The following is a 21643-nucleotide window of genomic DNA, read 5'->3' as shown; positions in this document are numbered from 1 at the left end:
ATTTTAAAAAAATTCATACTCATTCAAATTGGATATATACTCAATTTGAATCTTGAGCCCATACTCCATGTAGCATCAGTTAATTTACCTATATATATATATACATATATATATATATATACATATATACATATACATATATATATATATATATATACATATACATATATATATATATATATACATATATATATATATATATATACATATATATATATATATATACATATATATATATATATATATACATATATATATATATATATATATATATATATATACAGCTCATCCATGATTTCCTCCCCCTGATTTCTCCATCGGATTCCAGAAAAAAAAGAAAACATTTCTCTCCAGATTGATCGATTCCTTCCCCCCACCGAATCCACGAGATTTCGGAGATTTCTTCGCGACGCGGTCGGTTCATCGTCTCTTCCGTTCCCTCGTCGGCCTCGGCCTCGCTCGCCGCCGCTGCCATTTGGGAGGGGACGCGTGCGGCTCGAGGTCGTCTGGTTGACGGATTCGTCCGGTGGATTTGGAACAAATTTTTTTTGGCTTCTCTACCCCGCAAGTAAGCTTCGATGCTTTGCCCTCTCGCGAATCGAATCGCTCGGGTGTTTTTTTTGGTTTGGTTTGTTTTTCCCTCCTGTGTGCTCGGTTTGATGACGACATGAAGAGGGGTGGGCGTCGCCGTCGAGGTTGAGAGCAGCCGCGCCGGCGATCGCGGGCGAGCCATTTGGGTTTTCTTTTTTTATTTTCCCAGTCGTTCGGTTTCCGCCGCCGCCGCGTCGTCGTGGGTGTGGTTTTGCTTTGCAGCAGCAGCTAGTGCTGTGTCGTCGTGCGGCTTGGGCATTGCATTGCCCGAACCTATTGCCTTCGTGGGCGCCTCTCCCTCAAGGCCGCTGCCGCCGTTGTCGCCGAAACCTTTTTCCTCTCCCCACCGCCGCGGCTGCCGAGGTGTCCTCGGTCTGCGCCACCGCCCCGCCGAGGGGTGGGGCGACCTCATTCATTCTGAGTCACCGCCGAGGGGCGCCATAGATCTGCTCCGTCACCGGTCCTCGATCTGAGCCGCCGCCACCACCGACGTGTCCTCTATCTGCACGACACGATTGATCATAGTGGCTGCGAAGCACTTCGGTGGCTCGGTAGGTGAAGAATATGAGGATTTCAAGCTTGAGTCCGTTGTTTCTTTTTGTGTGTGAATTTTAGGGACTCCGGGAATAATCGAGCTATTGGCTGACAGAGCCTCGATTATATGTACTCACGCTACTCTTTGAATGGTTGGAATGAGGCCTCAATTTGACGTTCTGTTCTGAAATTTTGATGAACAATGAGATTCAATCTTAAGTATTTGTTTATCAAATTTTGTAGTTCCAGATTGATCCTATGAACTGAAATTTCTGTCAGACACAGGTGTTCATATACAACATGCTAGATTGCTATGGCCATGTAGGATTCAGTTCTTACAAACCGATGAAGTAGATCCTAGAAGGGTTTCATTGTTATTTTTGGGTAATCCAAATTTACAGGTGTTTTACTTTACACCTGAGAAAAAAAAAACTAAACTCCCAAGCAAGCCCTTAATGTGTCACAAACATTTGGTTCCACTCCCATTCTACTAGTAAGTATTTAGCGATTTGTTTTATGTTTTGAGTTTAGTGTTGTGATCTTTTTGTAGCATTCATTGCTTGTTTTGGTTTTTTCTATTAACTTGCAGTATATTCCAGCTCTTATTCTGATCTGTCCTTAGTGACCTTGTGAATGCGCTCCACTAAAATTTTTATCCCTTGATAGCTTATAGTTTACTATGCATTGGAGTTACATTCCAGTGGAAGTTGTTACCGCATAATATTGGAGTAATATTATATTCCCCAACTAGTGTGTCTGGTTTGTCTAAGCTTTGAGCCTTGCTCTTTGATAGCTTCTATTCTGTTCTACAATCTTCTGGCATGCAATTATGAGTTAGCTTAACTTCCTGAGTTCAATTGTGCACTGCCCTGAAAGAGTATAAATCAATAACTTCATAACTTAGCACCAGCTTTGACAATTGTGCCCTGATTCTTGTTACCTTGTCTTCTAAGTTTGCAACATTTTGTACTTTGACAAGTATTTAATATTTGCCAGTAGTCTATCAAGTTTTGAGTTCAGCAGAGAGAATAATTTCGAGAGTATTTGTTTGCAGGTGGTCAAATGAGTGACTCAATAATCTAGAAAATTTGTATCATGAGAAAAATGTGCCATTCATGTGAATCAGAAGATGCAACAATGGATGGGGTCGATGATGGCCTTATCTGTAGTACTTCTTGCTATAAGATGTGTGGCCATGCTGATAAATCTTCAATAATTGATGGTGAGATTGGTTGGCCGAGCATGGAAATAAGCCCTTGCAGCACTTCTTATGGCACTCCTCTTTTTAGCCGAGAAAGTTCTTGTTCAAGCTTTGCCAGTTGCTTTTCAAGCCTCGGTGAGTGTTTTTGCACTGTTCTCCTGTAGATGAAATGCTGTCATTGCTATCATTTGCGATTTTTTTGCTAGCATAACTAACATTTTTTATGCCATTTATTTCCTAGATGACTACCTAGTTGAAACTGACTCTGAAGAGGAAATTGAGGTCTTAGATACTGGCCAACTTCATCCCGGGATCTTATTCTCTGATGAATCGATGGAGCAAAGAAAAGCGGATTCTGTACAGGTGGAAGAATATCAAGTCAGTCATTCTGCTGTTGTTAACGATGATTCTAGTATTTCCATTCCGACAAACCAGAATAATTCATCTGGTCAACTGCAGTTGGAGATACATCTTGATGCCACCAATGAAAAATCTGTTCCATCCAATGCTATTTTGGATGCAAATGTAACAGATCCTCATCAAGAGGTCATTTCCAATGGTGGACTTATAGAAGCATGTTATGGTGTACCAGTGGATGATATTGATCTCAAACAATCCAATATCTTCGATGGTGAAGAGATTACTAGCCTTCCTATGGCCGACAATGAAATGACTCCACTGGATGATCAAATTATGGACTAAATTGATGATATGAAGGAAATTAGTAGTATAGTTTACAACAGTACAATAAGCGCTGAGCAGCATGTGAATTCGGGTTCAGAGTTTGAGAAAGGAAATGAATCCAGTGATAACCTTTACCCGCTAGTAATGCCCAGTTTTGATACAGACCCTCACATTTGGTTACCACCAGACCCAGTCAATAAGGACGATGACACTGATATTGTTGCTAATAATGATGATAATAGTGACAACAATGGTAATTGGGTACAGTCAAGTTTCAATATTAGCTTTGATGCAAAGAGAAACAAGACTAGTTGTGAAGACCAATAGCTGAAAGCAATGTCGGAAGTTATGAATGGGCAATTCAAGATTCTTGTTACTCGTTTTTTAGCTGCTGAAGGGCTCTCTTTGTCTGATGGAGAAGCTGACAAGAACTGGCTTGATATCGTTGCTTCATTATCATGGCGTGCTGCATTACTTGTCAAGCCTGATGCCAATGTTGGAAATGCAATGGATCCTTGTATGTATGTTAAGGTGAAATGCATAGCTTCAGGATCTATCGAGCAAAGGTAACTTACCAACATTCTTCCTCATTTTGCTTTTTTTCTTTGCTTAGTCATGTACACATGCCATAACTAGCTCCCTTTTATATCTTTTTTTTTTTGACAGTGAAGTCATCAATGGTCTTGTTTTTAAGAAGAGCGCTGCTCATAAGCAGATGCTTGCCAACATGAAGAATCCTAGACTGTTACTTCTGCAGGGTGTTGTTGGTCATTCTTCTGCAGGGCTATTGTCAATGGATTCAATGAAACAGGTGTGCATGTATGCCCTTAGTAGAGCATATTTACATTATGTAGAGAGTTATGCCATATGACATAACATATACAAATTTCTTTTCATTGTCATTGATCAGGAAAACGATCACTTGGAGAAAATTCTCAGTGATGTAATTATCAAATGCAAACCTGATGCTATATTGGTGGAGAAAGCAGTCTCACGAAATGTAAATGAATATATTCATAAACAAGGAGTCACTGTAGTTAGTGACATGAATATCCGTCGGCTGGAAAGAATTGCTCGTTGCACTGGTTCTCCAATTCTCTTGTTGCAGAATGTTCTTGCAACACCCAACCTTATTAAACAGTGCGAGTCTCTCCATTTTGAAAAGTTTATTGAGGAGCATAATATAACTGGAGGAGGAAAGAGGTCAGCCAAAACTTTGTTATTTCTAGAAGGTTTTCGAAAGCCTTTGGGATGCACGGTATGTTGTTTTCCTATCTTGTTTTTAGTTTGTAGGTCATCTTTTCTCTTTATGTAGGACTGATCTTCTCATGACTGGGTCAGAGTTGTTCTTTCTCTAATCCCTTGAGCTGCATTTAGTATATTTTTTCAGTATATTATTTATATTACATAGGTTAGCCTTCTATGATAAATAATTTTTTTCTGCCATTTTTATTTTGACAAACTGGTATATATAATTATAAAATATAATCCTGTCCATTTGGAATCAACAAAAATATAGTATTAATTAATTTTGAAGCTAATGAATTTCCTTATTGCAGGCTTGACATCATGATTTAGACTGAAATGCATTGAATCAGATAATATAATCTTCATTGTTGGGGTTCTGAATCAGAATCTTACCTTGCATTTGTCTGTGTTATTTAGTGAAATTATGTTGATAGAACAAACCAATTAGCTTTTTAAATATACTTTTCCACCATGACATTAGAGCTTCACACCTTGTTACCAGCTTAACATTGGATTATATCCTAAAGATGTATTAGTACAGAAATTGGGACAAACTTTCAGAGTTAGGATTGAGTTGCTCATATTGATATTGATTATAATATTTCTTTTTGAAGAAAAAATAACTTTGATTTGTGCGACAATGCTAGCTAATAGCTATATATCATCCAAATTGCTTTTAGGGGCTTTATATGTTATGCACAAATGCATAAGCTATGAATTGTTACACCTTTGATGCACTAAACCATTTGTGTTAGTGAATTGAAGCAAAATCTGATCAGCTTGAAACTATTTTGTAGATTTTACTGAAAGGATCAACAAGTGAAGAACTGAAGAAAGTTAAGCGTGTTCTTCATTTCACTGTTTTTGCAGCTTATCATTTGATCCTTGAAACTTCATTCTTTGCTGATCAAAGGTTATTTGCAACGGGAAAAAATGCCATGGAGAAAGGCAACTGTTTGAAAACTGATCCGCAGCTGCTTGTTCCTTGTACTGCTGCTCCATCCTCCAAATTCTGTTCTGATATTGCACAAAATAGTGACCCCACACAACAGGCTTTGAACAGTCTTGCTTCGGATGGAGAGTATGTTAATCAGGATGATTTTGTTGATCCAGAGAAATCCGTGTGCATGCACGATTCCAGAATTGAAACATCTAGAGAGTATGCGGACAGAAAACTTGATGACAGCAACAACATTCAGTCATATTCATCATTGCCAGTTCCTGACCCCTCGAGAAATCTTATTGGCGATATATCATTAGATTTTGCCAAATTGACATCATGTGATGACTTTGCTGGTTCCACCTCTGGAGCTCCTTCAAACAATGGGGTTTTGCAGATGAATGGGGCGGATGGCAAAGATTGTCTAGAAACTATTAGTGATGGAATATCTACAGAGACTAGGACTTCTTTAGATTCTCAGAACATATTGATTTCGATGTCTAGCCAACATATCAGAAACCAAGCAATCTGTGAGCAGAGTCATCTTTCCCGCATAACTTACTACGGGTATTTTGATACATCACTTGGTCGTTATTTGCAAGATAGTTTACTTAATGAGGTCATACATCCTAACTGCTTGTTGATTTGGTAGATGCTTATTTTATCTTATGATGTTTCAATTGACAATATATTATTTGCAGAAACACAGCTGCTTATCTTGTGGTGAACCCCCAGATGCTCACATGTACTCTTACACCCACCACAATGGCACTCTAACTGTTCTTGTGAAAAGCCTCCCCTTGGATGTAACTCTTTCTGGTAAGGATCAAGGAGAATTTGGATGTGGACTAGGTGTTTGAGATGCAATGGTAAGCCCACCCAGAGGGTTATAATCTCTTCCTCTGCACGCAATCTGTCATTTGGGAAGTTCTTGGAACTCAGTTTCTCAACACATTCTGCTGCTAAGAAGTTATCAACATGTGGGCATTTGCTGCATAGGGACTGCCTACGCTTCTTTGGGTAAGTGCTTTCCAAGATGCTCTTACCTAAAGGACAAGTCTTTTCATAATGACATCACTAAAGTTACTTGTTTCATGACTTGCAGAATGGGACCCAAAGTTGCTATGTTCAGATACTCATCTGTTGAAATATATTCTGCCTTTAAGCCGCCATTGACTTTGGAGTTTCATAACCCAAACAAAAGAGAATGCCTGGAAGTTGAATTTAATAATGTATGTCTCATTGTCTCCAAATATTTTTCTGAAACATCCTCTTTTTAGCTAATTACATATTGTAATCCTAATATACTTGGTTATTCAAGGTACTTCGAAAATGGAGGCTACTCTTTTCTGAAGCCAAAAATAAAGTACAAATCTTGAAATCAGGAGACTCTGGTCAAGCCTTGGGAGAAAACACCAAAGCTTCAGTACATGATGAATTATTTTTGGAAGTCAATAGGATACTTGCACAACAAAAAAATGAATTTGAGGTAAGCTTGTTATCAGCTTCTATTTTGTCCTCCTATTCCTTCCGAGAAGATTTGGATCTACTTTTGATATGCTAACTTATCTTGTCAACACAAGGTTTATCCGAAGACATTTGACCTTCTTGTAAAATCTGGGACTAGTGCTCACGGGATCCTTGGGTTGAACTGGCTACACCAGCTACTTCTTCTTGGAATTTACATTTGGGATGTCCGGTTGCAACATATTCTTCAATACTGTAAAGCTAACGCTGCATCTTCAGACAGTACTATCCACATAAAAACATCAGAGAACAAGCCAAAGAATTATGAAATAACTTCTGTTCATGGGGATACACTATCTCTTACCAATGTTGGAATGGAAAGGCTGGAAGAACGTATCGATACTTGTCATTCCTTTGATAGTTCATTTGGCGGTATGATTTTGGAGAATGAGCAGCTAACTGAGAAATCAGTAATCCAAGAGCCTGGGTCACATGTTACTCCAGATCATGGTGAAGATGGTGGATCACATGAAGTCGACAAATATGCACATATCTCTGACAGTTTTTGTTTAGAAAAATCAATTGACTTACCAGGTAAGAATGAACTACCAGAACTAGTCAGAGGTAATGAAATGTATCCTGTTGCCAAGCCAAGCAAGTGTTTTCATGTATTCCAGAACCTATTAGATTTCTTAAGTAATGATGCCAGAAAATGGGTCTGGGGTAGTTTTAGTCACTTGGAAAAGGAGTACAAGAAAGAGCTTCAGGGTGGCTTTTTGGACAAGTTTCATCTCATCAACAAATACATCCCCACCTTTTCATCAATGGCTCAGCTTAAATCCCAAATGGACATGGTACAATTTATTGTTGGCCCTGGTGGTAGTATCTCCTCCATTGTTGAGGAAGAGGCATCTAGTATGATTGCTTATGCACTATTGATATCTGAGCAACAAGGAATGTATTCGGAAGCTGCAATTGTAAAGGATGAAGTTATTGCTGGTAGAAAATTTGATAAATTAACACCAATCAACTCGATCGGAGATACTCCTGTGCCATCTGCAATTTTATCTCCAAATGATTCTTTAGAACAAGATCATAACCTATTGATATCTGGGTTTTATGATTCTTTTCTATCTGCCTTAAAAGATCTGCATCCTGAATTTTGTTTGAATAATGAAAAGCTAACTTTGAAGAGCAAATACACTGTTCTGTGTATATATGCGAAACAATTCTACGATCTTCGGAAGATTTGTTGCCCATCAGAGATTGCCTATATTTCATCTATAAGCCGTTGTAAAGAATGGAATGCACAAGGTGGAAAGAACAAGGCTTTTTTTTCGAAATCAATGGACGACAGATTTATCATCAAACAAATTAAGAAGACTGAATTTGACTCATTCTTGAAGTTTGGCCTTGAGTACTTCAAGCATTTTGGTGTATCTCAGGCCTCAGTTAACCCTACATGCCTTGCCAAAATTCTGGGAATATATCAGGTCTGCCAAAATTTTGAGTACTTCAAGCATTTCTCTTGAATGTAATAAAAAAGTGTTAACTACTTATAACTAATATTGTAATTCTCTCTAACAACTATGTCAGGTTAAGGAAATCAGGAATGGCAAGGAGACAAGGACCAATTTCATGGTTATGGAAAATATTTTGTTTGGACGTAATATAATACGAAGATATGATCTGAAGGGTGCTCTTTTCTCACGATATGTTCTTGACTCAAAAAATCCTGAGAATGTGCTGTTGGATCAAAATTTCATTGAAGATATGCGTGCTATGCCTATCTACATTGAAGGCAAAACCAAGAACCTCTTGGAGCGTGCTATTTGGAACGACACGGCGTTTCTAAGTGTATGTGTACCTATTGCCAGAAAACAGATTTCCGCTAGTGTATATGCATTCATTTTCTTCATAAGAGTATATTCAGGATGCTAGCTCTTCTTTTTTTTTTCCTTTTGCGGGGACATGATGATAGCTCTAAAGTTTACAATTTGCATTTCTTTTATTTGCAGCGCATGACTGTCATGGATTACTCCTTGTTTGTTGGAGTGGACAAACAGAAGAAGGAACTTGTGTTTGGAATTATAGATTATTTGAGGCAATACACCTGGGACAAACAATTGGAGTCTTGGGTGAAAACATCACTTTTTGTTCCCAAGAACCTATCTCCAACTGTAATTTCCCCGAAGGAGTACAAGATAAGATTCAGGGCATTTATGTCTCAGTATTTCCTATCAGTTCCAGATGCTTGAGTTGATGAGTTCTAAGGCATTGAACATACTGTGGCTTTTGGTGGCTGAACTTATGTTGAGTATGGTTTGGTTAAATGCCAGTTTGGCATACAGGGGATCATCCCATGAGTTCAGCTTTAAGCTTTCATTTTATTCATTTTTTGTAGTGTGGGTCTATCACCATCCATACTGCTTTACAGCTGTTGTACATAGCATTTAGGAAATAGGTTCCCTGGGGGACCACAAATTTTAAGCAAGGGAGTGGTGACTGGACCTACATATAACCAATATGTTCGTTTTTTGATGAGCATTAAGGTGGAGTTCACCTTTTGGACAACTAGCTTGGAGTGTTATAGAGTAGGGAATTCATGTATTCATTTATGTTATTAGGAGTAGGTTTCTGGAACCAAATACATTATCTAAATATGTGTCAGAGTTATAGCTTGTTGGTTAAGCGTCCATGGTGGTATGAGCTGTTATTGTCATCCCTAAATTCCTAATGCTATTTAAATCAGTCAATGTCTCTTATAAACTGATCTTTACTTATTTATAAGTTCCCTCCTAAAAGATCTGTAACAGGTGATCAATCGAAAAAAGATATTTCCATGATTTGTTAGGATTTAGAAAAATGAGTTGTGATTAATCTGCATATATCTAGACAATTGTATTTTGTTGATTGAGATATATGGACAGAAGTATATTTCTCCTGCACCTCTGCAAACTTAGGGGTCAACATCCAATCCTACTCTTGTACCTCTGCATTCTTTAGCTGTTTACACAGGTGTCCTCTCCAAAGACTACATATCATGGGGCTTGAGCTGCCTTCTGGTGGTCATGTCAGCTGTCGATACTCGATACTGCACACTTAGTGGTAAGCTGTCTAGCACTTCTATATTCATTGAGAAATTGTCGTATAAGGTGAATCCACAGATTGGGTATGTTAACAAGCTTGAGGAACGGGCAAAGATTTCCACACCAAGATTCTCATATGTGGTGGGAGCTCATACCCCAGAGCGGGATTTTACAAGGATGAGGATCATTGCTGATAAGTGTGTTGCGGTGCTCATGTGTGACCCGACGCACATCAGTGGGCTTGTCACCACGACGGTAAATAACTACCAGCATGGAACATTTATTTATCTTGTATGTGTAATGTAGCAGAATATCTCTCATATGAATACAATCAAAATTAGGTGCTAGAATTGTTTTGCTTCTAGCTGCCCTGGAAACTAATTGCAAAAGAGCTTCAATCTTTTGCCTTCTTAGTCACTTGGCCATCTAGTAAGGCCTATCAGTTTAAATCATTGAATGTCACAATGCCCTTTCCTTGTTTCAGGTTTTTAGGGTGACAAATATGTGTATGTTTTTGTGTACGTTGATTAGGTTGATACTATAGTCCTGGTGAAACTATTTTGGAGGTATCATATTCAAACTGAATTTGAACTTAGTTTAACATAGATCATAACAAAGGTAACATTTTGAGGTATGTTTACATGAGCATGAGATAACTACAAAATTATATTTTCCACCAGTCCGGACAGGCTGATTCTTAAGTTGGATCATTTCCATATCAAAATTATCGTGCTATTTATGGTTTTTTTCCTCTGGTCATGGAAATCATTCTGATGGACTTAAGTAATCAGCATTTCTTGTTGTTATCAACTGCTGTGTCTTGTTAATTTTTACACCTTTTAGAAACTGTAGTCTCCAAGGGGCATATATACAAGATAATATCATGAGAGCATCTTTTAAGCAGATTTATTGGTACCATTTTCATATGGCTTGTTGAGAATTGAGATAGTTTCCAAACTTTGAGAAAGTTGACTGTGAATACCATAGCGATACATTTATAAATATTTTTTTGCCGGGTCGGCCGAAGGAACCTGCGACCAAATTTCATTAAGATTGGAAGGAATAAAATCAAATTACAAGTCGTTTTTGCATTTGCTTGCAACGACAGGAGGCTGTCGAATTAGACTGTGGCAGAAACCACAGCCCGGCAAACTAAAAAGCTGGAACGCCAACACAACAAAAAGGAAAAAAAAAACTAAGAACTGCAATTCTCGAAATAGCCTGCTTCTTTCCACACTAAGATCTCTTCTTTGATAGCCTCTGCTAACCTCTGCTAACTGGTTAGGGCTTCTCGATCTTTGGTTGAAAACACGCTCATTTCTTTCCTTCCAAATCTGCCAGCAAATCAGCATACAAGCGCTGTCGAAGTTTGTCCTGTAGCACTTCCGAAAACATGTTCTGGCCTGCAACCACCACTCTGTCAGGCATGTGTTCTCACTCCCAGGGATGGGAAAGTAAGCGCTGATCCATTGCCGCATCAGTCTCCACACTGTGATGTAAGCAGTTTTCAGATTCACGTTGGCACAAAGTACAGCAATCAGCGTGAGGCCATCCCCTTTTTTCAAGATTATCAGCTGTCAGACAGCGTCCTTTTACAGCCAGCCACATGAAGAAACGCATTCTTGCCGGTGCCTTCGCTTGCCAGATTAATTCGCTGATTGGGCAGAGCTCTTTTGCCAAGAAGAATAGACTGTAGGCTGAGGAGCAGTTGAAATGACCATTGGTGGATAATTTCCATCGGATTGTGTCCTCTTCGTGACTTAGGTGAAATCTCTGAATTTCATCCCAGAGCTGGAAATATTGGGCCATAGCTTCGTTGGAAAGGGAGCCTTGCAAATCTCTGACCCCATCTGTGATTTGATAGAGCTTGAGCAACTGTGAGATGTGATCTGCCTACATAAGTTGCTAGAATAGGCCATCTCCAGGCGATGCTCCCCCCACCCAGCCAATTTGCTGTCCAGAACCTGGTGTTCTTCCCATTACCAACAATGAATTCTGCTGCAGATTGAAACAGAGTATCCACCTCCTTTCCTAGTTGGTAATCAACCATTGTCCACGGCCTGTTTTTCTGTTCAAGTTTAATAGCATGCCACTTCAGCCGAAGGGCCTGGCCAAAGTAATCCAGATTTTTTATCCCAAGACCACCATTTTGCACCGGCATACATACATTTTTCCAAGCAACTAGACAATGGCCTCCACTTACATCTTCTTGCCCTTTCCAGAGAAAACCTCTACACTCGCGCTCAATATCTTTGATCGCCCATTTAGGTAGCTGTAACACTGACATGAGATGCACAGGGAGGGCCATTAGAGTAGATTTGATGAGGCAAAGCCAGCCGTCGGGTGATAGCAACCGGGGTTTCCAGCCAGCAATCTTCTTCGCCAATCTGTCCAGGATTGGTTGGATTTCTGCCTTGGTTGGCTTCCTCATGGCGAGGGGCAGGCCCAAGTATGTTATGGGGAAGTGCTCAACTCTACATTGAAGGATTTCTGTTACTACCTCCAGGTGCTGTACGTTATATTGGATGGGTGTGATCGTGCATTTAGCGAGATTTGTTTTCAACCCTGTTGTCGCCCCGAACACTTGTAGGATTCTGCTGATCACCTGTGCTTCCTGTTGAATTGGATACATTTATAAATAGAATAGAGTAACTTTTGTTACAATTGTTGTATATCTCTTTGTTGCATTTTTCATGTTTCCTTACATACATGCTATCAACCTTGGGAATGCAAGCCAGCCAGCCAGCCTGCAAGAGGGTTCAATGCTTGCTTGCATATCCTTATGCTTTGTTACCTTCTAGAATTGTTTTATTTCCCTAATATGGGCTCCCCCTGCATAATGAAAAAAAACTTCAGAAAGGTCTTCTATGTTGCTGCTGCTGCTGCTTAATTTGGATAGTTCAATGTTCTTAACGTCCATATTATAATGGCAATATTGTTCCATGCTCCACTGTTACAAGTTTCTTATTCCTACAAGGTGGTCATACTTTGGTTCCTGAGCATTTTCTCTATTGACGGTTTGAATCTTGTTGCTTTTGCAGGAATGCCGCAGTCCCTTTGACCACTGCGATGTGGTTACATCAATTAACAAGAATCTAACAAGTCCTAGAGGTGGTACAGTATTTTTCAGGAGAGGAAAAAAATTAAGAGGACTGTTCTTTTTTCTCAAGGGGATGAAAATGAATTGTGAGTTTGAGGACAGGATAAATTTTGTTGTTTTCCATTCAATACAACTATGCCAGGACAGGAGGACCCCTAGGTAATCATATTGCTTCCTTGGCGATAACTTTGAAGCAAGTTGCAACGCCTGAATATAAAGCATAGATTCAACTAGTTAAGAAAAATGCAAAAGTTTTCGCAACAGCTTTGCTCAGAAGAAAATGCAGAATTGTTACTATTTTAGATGATGGAAGATGATTAGGACATGCAGACTGGTGGGCGGTGGCACAGATAACCACTACTTTGGGATTCCAGAACTTCTGGCCTAACCGGTATAATTGTGCCTACCATTTTCTTAATTAAGCTATTTTTGAGCACGGTGTATATTTATTTCATTAGGCCTCCCTAGAAACTGAAATGTCGTTGCATGACAAACTGAAATGTCGTTGCTTACTAAACTGAAACAGTACAGTGCCTGTTAGTTTCTTGAGTTGCTTAAAGTCTTATCTGTGGCACTATTTGCTCTTGGACGCTTTATTTACGTTCCCCTATAGATTACATGATATGTAGATGCATATAGTTTATAAGTAGTATGCAAATTTTGGTAGGGAAGAACTTAGAGGTCTGAGGCATGGCAAACCTCTATTAATTAAGACGCCAATATATGGGGATAATGGCTCAATATCTTTTGGAAGTCTTCGGATTGGTTAATGGTCACACACTCACACCTAGATATTACCTACTCTCTGTGTATGTAAAACAAAGACTGTTGTACTGCTGATTACTTACATGTAGTGTACGTGAACGCCTGCAATGAATACTAGAGTTTGCTTACCTTTGGAGGGTGAATTTGAGGAAATCGCAGATTTCTCCGTCAGAGCCACACAAATGGTTAATCTTCAGAAATAACATAGCAAAATGCAAAAGGAATTTTGAGAGGCCCAAGTATATTGTCGTATTCCACATCACATTTTGCAATTCCAGGTTTTGATGTATATATATGCATGTACATGTTCATCTCTTGGTGGTTCTCTGTCCAGACACATCAGGACTTCAGGAGGTAGCAGCCGTTCCACACATTGTCGAGAGCTGTTTCTTCCAAGATAATACAGGTAAAAGAAAGAAACAGAGCAGCAGAATAGGAAAATATTTTATTTTCTTAATAACAATAAAAAAATATCTTGGAAGGCTCACTACGTACGTACTCTCTCCGTCCTAAAAAAACCCAATCCTGTGTGTCCAGATTCAAACCCAGGATTGAGTTTTTTTTGAATGGAGGGAGTAAATCACAAGCTGGAATTAAAATAATTATTTATGTACGTTGTAAGCGTTCGTGTGACAGGGATTTTTTTTAAGGATCAGTGCATACTTTAATTCCAGCTTGTGATTTACTCCATCCGTTCCCAAAAAAAAAAAAAAGATAAACCCTAGATTTTCGTGTCCAATATTTGACCGTCTGTCTTATTTGAAAAAATCAAAAAGATAAGTCACGTATAAAGTATTAATCATGTTTTATCATCTAACAACAATGAAAATACTAATTATAAAAAAATTTCATATAAGACAAACCCAGGATTGAGTTTTTTTTGAATGGAGGGAGTAAATCACAAGCTGGAATTAAAATAATTATTTATGTACGTTGTAAGCGTTCGTGTGACAGGGATTTTTTTTAAGGATCAGTGCATACTTTAATTCCAGCTTGTGATTTACTCCATCCGTTCCCAAAAAAAAAAAAAAGATAAACCCTAGATTTTCGTGTCCAATATTTGACCGTCTGTCTTATTTGAAAAAATCAAAAAGATAAGTCACGTATAAAGTATTAATCATGTTTTATCATCTAACAACAATGAAAATACTAATTATAAAAAAATTTCATATAAGACGGACAATCAAATGTTGGATACGGAAACCTAGAGTTTGTTTTTTTTTTTTTTGGGGCGGAGGGAGTATGTACGTAGTGAGCCTTCGTGTAACAGGTTTTTTTAAGTAAATGATTTTCCACCATGCTACTTATCCCCCGGTGGATGTTTGAGTATCAATACATGTTTTGGGGTTGTTGTCTGGTGGGGGTATTACTGTATTAACGTTTCTTTCCTGCAATACCACAGCACATGGACAGTATACATCATTATGCAAACTTCTTTTCTAGATGGGTGATATTTTATAGACGTCATCGTGACTTCGTGGTTCGTGGTTTTAGCTGTATTACACCACTCAAAGTTATTTTAGAAGGAACACATTCTGTAGATGTGGTTATTTGCTAGGGACGCTGTATCTATTAAATTAAATTAATGTTTTCGTGTTGATTGACGAGAGGGGTCCCACTTTCTTATACTGCTCGACCGAATTGCCCTTCCTTTCTCGTCTCATATCCTCAGCGTGTTCGTTCTCAGTGTCACGGCCACGCCCTTGCTCGGCGGTCTCCCGCTTCCTGGCGCGCACCTCAGCTAGTCACATGGTAGCCACGGCCTTCCTCTCAAGCTCCACGACCCTGTGTAGCTCCTCCAGCCTCCACGGCGGGAGCGGCATGATGTCGTGGTGGGCGGCGTCGACATCAACATCGACATCAGCGCCCGCAGCGTCGGCAGATCTCCTCCACTGCTGCTCGCTTCTTCCTCGTGACGATGGCATCCTTCGTTGACCCAACGACAGACTTGAGCAACGATATCTCGGCCGCCATCCCGGCGAGGCGGTTCTTGGCCACGGCCAGCTTAGCCCGGAGCCATCTTCTCAGTCTGGCGGTGTCGGAGCGACGAGTTGAGATCTCCGCTGCCGCATCGGTCGATGGCAAATCCGACGACGGCATCGATGGCGAGGATGCCTCGGAGTGAAGGGAGCAGCGGGTGGCTCTGCGACATGTGCACGTCCCGCTCAAACCAGATCCCCCGGTGCCCGTCCTCGCCACAGTTCCTTGTCTTCTTGTGTCGCGCCGTCTCCTGCGGGTCGCCTTGAGCGCGATGGAGGAGGAAACTGCCCATTCCTCCTCCCTCGCCATGGTAGGCACGACGTGGAACATGACGCCCTTGGCGCCCCGGCCGAGCGAGGACACCGCCCTGAGGTCCCCGAGGCTAAGCTGCCTTGGCTACGCCGGCTCCGGAGGCAAGGGTGCCATTGCCACCGCCGCCGTCGTCATGGCAGGCGAAGGACCGCGCCGATCGATCGATCGACCAACAGCTCGAGGACGGGAGAGGCATCAGTGAGGAGGAGAGAATCCAAGTGGGTCAGAGCGCCGTCGTCATGGCTGGTGAAGTATGGTTTGTTTGAGCGTTAGTTTTTGAATCCTAATGTGTACATATCACTGCAGTCTATACCTTATTGAGTTATTGTTGTATACAATTGAAATTGTTGCAATAGGTGTGGGTACCCATCACCTGTGCGGGTGCGAGTATGGGGGAAATTTTCACCAGTGAGTGCGTGTGGGTTTTGTAGTGTGCAAATTTGGTTTCAATGGGTGTGGGTACGGGGAGTGGAAACCCGTCGGGTCCATACCCGTTGCCATCGCCACGAGAAGGGAGGGCAAGAGTGCCGCCAGCCAGCCACATGCAGACAACCTCGCTAGAGAAGAGAGAAAGGAGAGAGAGGGGAAGAGATCTATATCTATACCTATACCTAATAAAAAAATACATAAGGTTTTCTAGTAATAAAGATGATAAAAAGAGAAATAAGGGGTAATTTAATCAAGCCATGTAAAAAGTGAGCCCCTCTCATCTAGTTAGCACGAAAACATTAATTTAATGGGTGCGGTGTCCCTGGCAAATAGCCACATTTTTAGAGTATGTTCTCTTAAAAGCGGCTTCGTGTGGTGTCTTACAGTTAAAACTATGAAGCAACGATGTCCTGTTGCAAAATTTACCTATTTTATATGTAGTAGAGCCCAAGCAATGTAGCACCGGCAAATTGGCATTAGCAAATTGGCATGAATGGATGTAATATATTAGTTTTATGATATACTCCATAACAATATAGGATTAATATAGTGTTAGATAGACGTATTCAGATTTACAGTAGTAGAAATTACATTTTAAGATCGACAAAGTAATCGCTAAACGCTGCACAGTGCAGTGGCGTCATAGCATGATACTCCCCTGCCGACTGGCTGTAGGAGAGAAAACAATGATACTTACTCCTATGAATCCATAACCATCACAAGTACAGAAATAGCCATAAGTGCCGGTTAGAAATCGGCTATTAGTCAGCACCAATAAAAAAAACTGACACCTATATCAAAATAGAACCGGCACCTTTAGCTTTGCTCGAGCTAAAAAAAAAAGAGCGAGCCGGCTCGAATCGAGCCGAACTCACCATCTACACTCCACCATCGTTCCTCCCTCAAAACCATCCCTACTCCCCTTCATCACCGCCTCTCGGATCCGTGATAAACTCTAACAACGAACTAGTATATTCATCAAGAACTAGCTCACCAAGAACTAGCGAATAGTACAAATCATTAAGAACTCAAGTTTGGGACTAGAACTCAATAAGAAATCAAAAAGAGAAACTCAAGAACACATGCCACAAGGGTTTCAAAAAAGAGCACATGCCGCTGGCCGCCACATCGCCCGCGCCACCGCCGTCCTTCTCCACGCTCGCCGTCATCGCCGCATGGGGAGGGCGTGGCCGCTGCCGCCGCCAAGTTGCACCGCCGCCGCCTCTGCCAAGCGGGAGCCCGCCGCCTCCCCTCCCGCCGGATCTGGCGGAGGGGAGAGTGTGGCCGCCGCCACCACCTCTGCCAGCCAGCCGCCGGCCATGGGAGGGGAGCCCGCCGCCTCCCCACTACCTCCCCTCCCCTCCCCTCCGCCAGCGGCCGTGCCCTCCCGAGTGCTCGCCGCCTCCGCTAGGCGCATTGGCCACAGGAGCCTGCCGCCTCCACCGGCGAGAGAGAGCGACGCGAGAGAGAGAGAGCGAGAGAGAGAGAGGGGGAGGGAGAGCGACGCGAGAGAGAGGAGGGAGAGAGACGTGAGAAGGGATAGGATGCGTGTGGATAAGATCTGTCTCGAGTAGATAAGGACGTTTGGTTCGGTGGGTGTGGTGCTGCTGAGCCGCTGATGGCTCGGCTTAAAAAGCTATAGGTGCCGATTCTTTTGGAAAACCGGCACTTATAGTATATGTGCCGGTTTTTTCGCTAAAACCGACACCTACAGTGTTTAAAGGTGCCGGTTTTATATTTTTCTATCACAGAGAGGTGTGAAAATATCTATAGGTGTCGGTTTTAAATAAATCGGTATCTATAAGCTGATCCTATAAGGATTTTTGTAGTACTGCATATATGTTATAAAGGAATTAGTTGGCAGACGATAAATCTGATATATCATGTGTGAGTGCAAAACAAGTGGAATATTGAAAACGCCATAGGAATACAGGGTTGCAACTAAATTTGTGATTTATTATTACCATCTTAAAATATAATATCCCTTCGTTTCAGGGTATAAGACGTTTTGAATTTATCAAAATTAAACTGCTTTAAGTTTAATCAAGTTTATAGAAGAAAATAGTAATATCTGTAACCAAAAATAAATTTATTATGAAAATACATTCAATTGTTGATTTAATGAAACTAATTGTTGTTTTAATGAAACTAATTAAGTATTATAAATATTCTATAAATTTAATTAAACTTAAAACAATTTACCAATTTAATCAAACTTAAAACCTCCAGTTTACCTGGAAGGAGTAGCTATTTTAGCACGGTACGATACCTTGAAATAAAACTATTTTTTTACCTTCCTCCGCTTCTTAAGCGATCATAACAATTAAATCTCCTCTAAACCAATCTTAACAATTTAATGACTTCATAAACCTTCTCTTCTTGATCAAATCACACCTCTTCTACAATTCTAAAAGAAATAGGTATGTCCACGACAACTTACATTTGATCACGTGTCCATTTTAGAACCACTTGCATTTTGGACGGAGGTAGTATGAACATAACCAAACATCAAAGTAATTTTTTACCACAAACCAACCATACATTTTCTTTACAGGACCAACGTCCTCACAACTCACACAAGTCGATCACAATTCACAAACCAGCATCATCATACATAATCAATTCACAAACCAGCGTAAATATATGTGAAAACCGTGTTCATTTCACACCAAACCAAACATGCAAAGAAATCTCGGATTCATGGACACATTCAACTCGATCAACGATCATGGCAGGCAGAGCTCCATCCGCTCAGACATGCGCCGGCGGATAGCCGGCGCCGGTGCCCTCTGTAGCGGCCACCGGCACGCCGCCTGCATGTCCCTCCACGTCGCCGCCGCCGGGCGCGTCGACGGCGCTTCCGTCTCCCCCCGCGGCCGCCGCCGGGCGGCCCAAGGCACCCCCCGCTCCGGCGATGGCGCCGGGCGGCGCGACGCCGCTGTTGACGACCCCCGCGCCCGCGGCGGTGTGTGCGGGGGCGGGCGCCGCCGAGCTGTCAATGGCGCGTCCGCCGACCCCGACGGGCTGTGCCTGAGCTGGTGGCGGCGGCGCGGCGGCGGAGGACGGGTGGTAGGTGGCGGCGGTGGCGCGCTCCTTGGCGGCGGCGTTGGCGCGCATGGCGTGGCGCTTGGTGGCCTCGACCTCGCGGATGCGGTCCGCCTTGCGCGCGTCGGCGGCGTCCCTGGCCGCCGTGTCGGGCGCCCTGGCCTTGTCGACGGTGGCCTCCACGACGGCCTTGGTCTTCTCCTTCCCCGCCCACGCCGACGCGCCCACGTTCGCCGCCGCCTCCTTCGCCGCCTCCACCGCGCTCGCGCTCCTCCCGCCCTGCATCTCCAAAACCCTCAAAATCTCTCTTGAGAAAATCTCTCTGTGTTGTCGTGCTAAATTCTTGATTCTTGCTGCAATCTAGTTTGGCACGGTGATTTATTTGCCGCTCGCTCGCTCGCTGTGGCTGCGTCATTTATAGGAGTAATTTTCTTTTTAACAGAATTAAGTAGAGCGTCTGTTGCTCAAAGATCAGTTGGTGAGTACGTGGACGTGCACGTGTCCCGGGTTGGGGCACGTGGCGGCACGGTGGGAGATGCACGTGTGCCGATTGGGAGAAAGTGGCACATTTTCTTTTAGTTTTTTATTTAAATGAAGGCACATATGTTCTGGCTTCTGGGCTATGGAGGGATGAACGATCGAGAAGCAGGATCTGATTCCATGTTTAACTTACACCATACATACATACAGGCAAATTTACCCAACACGCATGCGACTCCCACGTATTATAAGAGCATCCCAACAGCTAATATAAATTTGATACTCGATATATTGATATGGATGATCAGCCAAAAGAAATATTTCTCCTTTATATTCCCTGTCATATCATCTATATCCTCTATCACATCCTCATTTAGTAATACCTTCGAACTAACTTTACATTTGTACTTTTTAGGACTATATATACTCTGAACTACTAAATTTCGGATGCCGTTATTTATTACGATAATCTTTTGAAATGGGTAGATTAATGGGTAACTTTTATTGCTATATTTAAAATAAGTGAACCATTTTATCAATTTGATGCGTTAAATGGGTAGCTTTTCTCTGTTTTTTTTTTCTACTCTACCAGATTGCTCTTCTCTTTTCTACAAACGTGACTGCAGCCGTCGGCGGGTGCGGAGGAGGTAGGCGGCGGGCGCGCATAGGGCGACGGTGCCAGCTGGAAGCTGTGGAGGGACACATGGCTGCCGCTAGTGACACTGTTCTTCTAGATCTGGTATGCCCTCTCCACCCTCTCCTTACGGCCAACGCCGCCGCCGACGGAGCGGAGGTCATGCCAGATGAGGGCGGGAGCTCGATCCATATATGACCGTTTTGATATGGCGTAAGGAGAGAGACATGCTATATTTATCATTTCTCTATCTGTTTGGCGCGTGCTCTATTTTTAGATGGCTCGATGGCGTATCTGCCGGAAGCCCCTTTTTCACTCCCGCGCACCATATTTTTGATGGAGCACTGAATGGTGTAACTCCTAGGGATGCTCTAATTTAACATATTAGGTGGGTGTAATTTAATAAATTAACTTAAAAAATAATGCTTTAACTTATTTGATGCGTGCAAATTAAGACCAAAATAGCTTGCACGGCTAATTTAAATTATCAGGTAAAGAACATAATGTGTACTCGTAACAATGGATATGTATGTAACATGCAATATTTATAAACTCGATCTCTTCATAAATTTCATATTGGTTTTCCATATCTTCCTATGCAACAACTAAACTTCATTTTGTCTTATCTTTTTATTGAACAAATATATGTCTATAGGCAAATTTTGCTACAGGACACTGCTTATGTGTGGCTTTAGTCCTAGGACACTACCCAAACTCACTTTTGGGGGAAAACACTCCAAAAACGTGGTAATTTACCAGTGGACACCGCGCCGATTAAAATAAGGCAAATTTTGCTACAGGACATTGCAATTGTGTGGTTTTAGCTCAGGGACACCGTGAAAGTGAAGTTTTGGGGGAAGACATCCCATAATTGTGGATATTTGCCGATGGACACCGCGCCGTCTAAAGGAATCTTGCCGTGCTAACGCGGCGGACGGGAGGCCTTTTTTGACACGGTTGGACCTAAATGCCCCTGCGCCTTATCTCCTTAATGTCTGGCCCCACATGTCATCCTCCATGTCTGGTCCCACATGTCATCCTGAATGTCCTCTCTCTAACTCTCTCTTATCTACAAGGAGAAGGCTAGAACAAGGCAGGCGGCGGCCGAAGCTGGGCAGGCGGCTGACGGCAGCCGGAGCTAGCC

At 41.9% G+C, this 21643-nt stretch overlaps 1 protein-coding gene and 2 pseudogenes across 1 annotated transcript; 2 read left to right on the top strand and 1 right to left on the bottom strand.

The window, feature by feature from the left end:
* Positions 1-324: 324 nt before the first annotated feature.
* On the top strand, positions 325-9348 carry LOC127783566 (putative 1-phosphatidylinositol-3-phosphate 5-kinase FAB1D; annotated as a pseudogene).
* Positions 9349-9446: 98 nt separating this feature from the next.
* On the top strand, positions 9447-13366 carry LOC127783565 (serine hydroxymethyltransferase 7-like; annotated as a pseudogene).
* Positions 13367-18907: 5541 nt separating this feature from the next.
* LOC127785444 (uncharacterized) lies at positions 18908-19738 on the bottom strand. The gene has a single exon (XM_052312896.1). The coding sequence runs from the start codon at positions 19668-19670 to the stop codon at positions 19092-19094; it is 579 nt and encodes a 192-aa protein (XP_052168856.1). The 5' UTR covers positions 19671-19738; the 3' UTR covers positions 18908-19091.
* Between the last annotated feature and the right edge of the window lie 1905 nt (positions 19739-21643).

Source organism: Oryza glaberrima, chromosome 9, assembly GCF_000147395.1.
Source record: "Oryza glaberrima chromosome 9, OglaRS2, whole genome shotgun sequence".
In the NCBI taxonomy this organism is placed as follows: Eukaryota; Viridiplantae; Streptophyta; class Magnoliopsida; order Poales; family Poaceae; genus Oryza; species Oryza glaberrima.
The sequence above is the reverse complement of the archived record's forward strand: the minus strand, read 5'-3'. Positions and strand labels throughout refer to the sequence as shown.

What these genes read in the sequence shown, in the direction of transcription:
- LOC127785444 (XM_052312896.1), bottom strand. Translation starts at nt 19,670, where the DNA reads ATGCAGGGCGGGAGGAGCGCGAGCGCGGTGGAGGCGGCGAAGGAGGCG.